We start from the raw sequence: 6,097 nt of genomic DNA on the forward strand, positions 1-6,097 counted from the left end.
CGTGTGTTAATTCAGTAGTTTTGCTAATAATTATTTATTAACTTACTTTTTACCATTTATACATAGTTCGAAAATAAACACGACTTCTTTTTTATATATTTTTTTTAACGTTAAGAAACAATACATGACTCTTACACTCCTCTAAATTAATTATACTTCCTTTATTTTTGTATTTTAGGATAAATTATGTTTTATATGTTCTGATAAAATATAAAAGTTAATAAAGTAATCATAAAAAATTTTGGAAGTAACTTAGTGTATAAAAATATAAACATATTTAATTTAATATATATTTTTCTTAAAAATGTAAATAGAGAAGTGACTGAGAGACTCTATACAACTTTTTAAAGACATTTTCACGTTAACTTTTTGTAATGCATATAGTTGAGATATATCGGTTTTCCTTTTCAACTACAACCGTTAACTTAGTTACCTAAAATAATGATATCATATTATTTATTGAGTACCTGGTGTCAAATAACTTGTAGTCTATACAATTAGCAAGACGACCACCGAGTATTCTACAAAAGATGGTTCACCTAGTTGGATATCGAGGATTGTATTACTAAATGGATAAGTTCAACAATTACTATTATATACCAAATACCCGGTATCAGGTACTACGTTTCTCATACTAAAACATGCATATATTCTTTGATAATGAAGGTTCTCACTCAACTAGGGTAAGGCATATCGATACCTCCTTTTATTTGTCAAAAACATTCTCACATTGGATAACTTAATAGAAAAAACATGTATAGTTGCTCACACGTAAGCTGGCCATTTGGCCAATAGGCCCAGGATTGTGACCCATTTAGATAGGGGCCCATGGTTAGTGAAGTATGCCTATAAATATTATGTTAATTGTACTTGAACTTTACATTTCACATTAATTTAGAATCTCTAACTAGGTATTAACTTGAGCATTGAAGAATCTTCTACAAGCACCCCACTATTCGGTAAAGGACAAAGGAGGTTTGAAGGATGAGTACCATGTAATGAAGAGTTTTCTAGGTGAAAGGAGACTTTACAAGGTATGTTCGGTTCTGCAAGAACGGTTGGTGCCCACTGTGGAATCGACAAGTATTATGTGAAGAGAAGTTAGTCGTGTCAAGAAACTAGGTTTGCAAGTATGGTTTCCATGAGAACAAGATCTGCGAGAGAAACTGACACCTTTGAGGTAGAGATCGCTAGGATCTTGGAAAACCGGGCAAGGATGCGGCAGAGTTTTGGATTTCTTTTAAGACAAGCACTAAGGAGATGGACATCTTGAAAAAGGAGAATGTAAGGATGAGGAAGAAGATTGAGGTCGATGCCTTGGCTGAGAAGGGGCAGGAGATGGAGGAGGTCGTTGACAACACGACATCCATGCGGAGGACCCCCTACACCTACCTTAATTACTCACAAGGTGGAAAGTGAATACTACAATGTATCAAGGTCTCACTACTCTCGTAGTGGGTGAGAAGCGTTGTCATCCTTTTGTTGACGGCATTACTGAGATCATGATGACATACCCCTTAGTCATGGCTAAGCACATTCAAGAAGAGTTTAAATCTTTTATGGAAGATGGACCTATACTTTCTCTCTTGGGCCATTTTGGAACATCTTGGAGCTTTTAATATAGTAGAATAAGTTGGGTCTTGTATTTTGAGCCAAGTAGTCTAGAATTTATTTTGGGCCTTGTATTTTGGAAACATGTGAGTGTGTTTATGTGTCATGCTCATATTGGAGAGGATTTTCCATAGGTAGTGACCACATGTCAAATTTGTGTGTTTAGAGTTTTGTTTCTACAATTTGGAAACACCATTAACGTATAAATAAAGGTGTTTTCACCCTTGTATTGACACTTTGAGATTAGTAATAAAATGTTGTTAAATTGTTGAGTCATTATATTAATCTCTAAAGTCAAGGTTAGAAAATCTTATATGATTTCCCTCTAGTTTGTTTCTTCTAACGTTGATGTAACCTCTCTAATAACACATTCAAACACCCTCTCAGCACCACCAAAACACTAAAGGTCATGAGTTCTTTTTTCATTATCCACCTTGCTTTCGTACCTTCATGATCATGATAGCTTACCTTCATACCTTCATGCTTTCTTTGGTCCAACCCACTTTGAGAAAAGAAAATGAGATAAAGATTTTGAAATTTGAAAAAAAAAATAGTAATATGAGAGATGTTTTATTAGTTATTGTTTACTTTTAAAGTGAGAAAAAAAGATAAAAATAACTTTTTTAGTTTTTTTTGTTGTTGTGTTGTTGCGTTAAGGACATAAGTGAAGGAAGTGAGGTAATAAAACATAATACAATATATTTTATATTATTTCTCAAATAAAACTTAACTTTTTCTTTGGACAAAGACATAATCTGCAATTCATTTCGTATGCTATAGTCTAAATAACTAAAACTGTAACAAATATTCTCCACAAAGAAAGAAAAGAGAAGGTAATTTCCATATCAGAATCACATCCTCCGGTCACACCTGATCACATAAGCGGACGTAGAGGATAAAAGAAAAAGAATGCAGGGTAGGAAAAGAACACAGATAAAATCAGAGAGTAATGTTCATACCATCATGATGTCCCTTTACTCCTCAAAGTCCCATAAATAAATATTCTTCTTTCCAATACGTTTTGTTCTCAATTTCAAAGGTTGTTGATATTCTGTCATTGTAACCAATTCTGGTCCCACGTTACGGGTTACATTAGCATTATGATTTAAGTAGTTGACATGCTTGAAGTTTCATATAAATAATTAATGATCATGAAGGATGAATTACTTTTAAATTCAAAAGGCATGTAAATTTAAAAAGTAAATAAACTCCAAATCGTGTCTCTATGTTTCAAGAGTGCATTAGTTCTACATTGAATGAGGAAACGGAGAAAAGTCGTGTGTGACTAAAAACAAAAAACCGTGTATTAAGTATGCTCTTTCAACGTTGTCACTGTCTTCATCACGCATGTAATCCTCCATTTAGTTTTCCAAGTGCAAGAAAATCAGGAAAATGATATGCTTGGAAACGTATACTTAAAAATTATATATCCATTTAAATTATATTAACCATCTCATAGGTATAAACTATTTTTCCGTCCAAATCATTACAAGCTCTCTTGTATGTTCATCGTGATATATAATTGTGGAGAGGTGATATAATTATTTGTAGCCGGTTGACTGCATTTGGAGGCTGAACTAAACCTAGAGAGAAGAAAAGTAAATAGTATGAGGTTTTTGTGTCAATAATTGAACACTATAAGATGAATTAACACTTGGAAGTGAACAATAATGTTTTGGTTAGAACAGCACCGTCCACCTTTGTGTTCCTAAAACCACTATATTATCACTGTGATATATGCATATGGGATTCCAACTGATATATAACACCTTACTTTTGCTATGTTTATCTTCATTTCTTGGCTCTTTTTCTCAATTTTTCATTTTAAATGCGCTGGTATTTACAGAGTCATTCTTAGAGAAAAAAGTGTAAAAAATTTAATGGCGGAGAAACCTCTTAGCAGTGGATCTAAAGGGACATGTGGAACTGACAAAGCCGTCAACAAGATGCAGATAGATGTTCAAATCATGACACGTTACAATGTTAATTCCCCTAAGGTACGGAGAATCCCTGCTACAAAGCCGAAGCTCCTCCCCGATCTCCGAGTACAACAGCCACTGTACCTCTTCCACGCGCCTGCGCATCCATCTCTGAAAACTAGCCACGTGTTCACCTCTCTTTCCCTCCACGTCACCTTCCTTTTTCTCCACCTCATCAAAAACAAATCCCGGTATCTTGGTTATAACATCATCCGAGTTCACTATCCGCAACACCTTAGTCCCCTGCTCCTCCAGCCGCCGACGAAAGCTCCGGTTCCCGATGCGGGGCCCGCCGAAGGAGATCACCGTCACATGCGGTGGCCGGAGAAAACTGTTTCTTATGTCATACGCGGTTAGAGTCGCCAATGCCGCCCCCAAACTATGCCCAGTAAATGTCAAACTCAAGTTTTCTCCTTCGTAAGTTTTCAGGATCCGACCAATCTCTTTTCTCACCATATCTTGCAAGCTCATAAACGAAGGGTTGTCACTCAGCTTTGACGTGTACAAACTCAGAAACCCACTTTCCACCATAGCTCCATTTTCTTCCACACTGCATGGCTCTGCCGCCGTAATCCCAGTTGCGGTAGGTTGAACCACGTTATTCAGAGTGGCTCGAAGATTTTCGAGCCACTCAAGACATGTGGTGGTACCTCTGAATGCGACAACAATGTCTCTTCGACCCAGTCGTTTGATCTCCTCTTTGTTGTGACACACTGCCACGTACCCAATGTAGCTTGATTGTGTTGCCACCCAACTCGGAGCTTTGTCCACCCAGGTAGGTAGTTTGATCCCCGAGGTTGCACGTAGGTGCTTGGTTACCTTGTAACCGGTGTTGTGTAATCCGCACCTTTCCAAGTGTGTCCTTTTTGGGAACTTGCATGTGGCGTAGTCAGGGGATGAAGGGTCGAATTCGAAGGACTTATACGCGGCCTCAACGAATTGGCCATAGCGGAGAATCTCGGCGCGAAGGTTCTCGTCCAAGGGGTCTAACAAACCGTTCCAATTGTTCATTCCTTGGTATTCCTTCCATCTCTTTCCAACTTTGTTCGTCAATGATGTCAATGGTGGTGACATTGACGACGATGATCGTAACTGAGGCATGTTGGCGTTCATCATTTTGTCCATTTTTTGTACGGATTGGGTTGATTGAAGTAGGGTTGTGCTGTGTGGTCTAAGGAGGGTTGGAGCGTGGTGAAGAGTTCTCATGAGTGAGAATGAGGGAAAGAGAGTGAGGGAATGAGCTTGTGCTTTGTGTTGGCCTGGTGTTGAGGGGAAATTTATAGGTGAAAGAAAGGTTAAGAATGAGAATGGGAAAGATTAAGTTGTTACTTGGGTGAACCAATCATTCAAGTTTTATGACCTTGTCTTTTGAAGATAAATGAGATGGGACCAACATCTGTGTGATTTTTAGCCAATCATATAGCTGTGATATTTCTTTTGGACTCTTTTATGTCCTTAGTGTAGATATAAAGTTAGTGTTATATTCAGTAATTTCATATGCATTTTTTTTTTTTATAATTTTTGACCCGTACATAGTAAAAGTTTTAAAAATGTCTAACGCCATGGCCACGAAAAGCCACCAAGGAAAGTCTGTGAACGCATGACACCAAAAGTGCCATATTGTCATTTACCTTTGTTACTAAATCTTAAAAAATTTCACTTCATCCTCTTAATTTAGGAAACAGTATAATGTTATACTAAAAATAAGGCATGTCGTCGATGTTCTTTTTTATGAGAAAAAGTGTGTTCGAAAGACAAAGTGATTGTTTGTTTCATTGAGCAATTAATTAACATCTCACGAGTGTTATTCTTATTATGATATATATGTTTGTTTCAAAAAAACACGGCATTAGTGATTCTTTCAAAGATTGCATATTCATTCGTTTATGTAAAGCAATGTGAGTTTGTCTCCAAAAGTTGACTATGCAGACACCTCATTCACGGTGGGATTAGGAAATATATGCACATAAGTTACCGACAGCGACTGTGCGATTGGAACTGAAGTCAGATTTTAAAAGTTTTTTTTTTTTTTGAGAAAAAAAGGGCAGGTGATGATTAGTAGTACATAACTTCAGCAATATTTAGTCAGAAAATATTAAATATGATGTTAAAATTGTTTGCTTTTTTATTGATTTGTCACTCATTAATACGTAACTGTTAATTCTTTTTTCCTTTTTTCGATTTGCCAATAATTCTGATCTGAGTTTCCTAAATAATATATATATATATATATATATATATATATATATATATATATATATATATATATATTCTTTAAAACAATGTGTAAGAAAATATGATAAACAATGTATCAAGTGAGAGATGAAAAAAATAACAAAGAAATATAATTTTATCTTAGTTCACTTTTCTAAAAAAGTTATATCTAGTTCACCAAACTAATTGACTTTGTTTAACTTTATACAACATAAATAAAAATGAGGAAGAAAACATCTAAGAATTAAAATCTTCTGTAAAATCTTATAACAATTATTTGTAAAATATTATCG

The 6,097-nt window shown here is 35.5% G+C and overlaps 1 protein-coding gene across 1 annotated transcript; it reads right to left on the reverse strand.

Moving 5' to 3' along the window:
- Positions 1 to 3,277: 3,277 nt before the first annotated feature.
- Positions 3,278 to 4,686, reverse strand: LOC108327184 (phospholipase A(1) DAD1, chloroplastic). The gene has a single exon (XM_052873708.1). It carries the CDS (start codon positions 4,662 to 4,664, stop codon positions 3,489 to 3,491), a length of 1,176 nt encoding a protein of 391 aa, XP_052729668.1. The 5' UTR covers positions 4,665 to 4,686; the 3' UTR covers positions 3,278 to 3,488.
- Between the last annotated feature and the right edge of the window lie 1,411 nt (positions 4,687 to 6,097).

Source organism: Vigna angularis, chromosome 2 (assembly GCF_016808095.1).
Source record: "Vigna angularis cultivar LongXiaoDou No.4 chromosome 2, ASM1680809v1, whole genome shotgun sequence".
Taxonomy (NCBI): Eukaryota; Viridiplantae; Streptophyta; class Magnoliopsida; order Fabales; family Fabaceae; genus Vigna; species Vigna angularis.

Excerpts from the sequence above, each read along its gene's own strand:
- LOC108327184 (XM_052873708.1), bottom strand. The coding sequence starts at position 4,664 with ATGTCACCACCATTGACATCATTGACGAACAAAGTTGGAAAGAGATGG.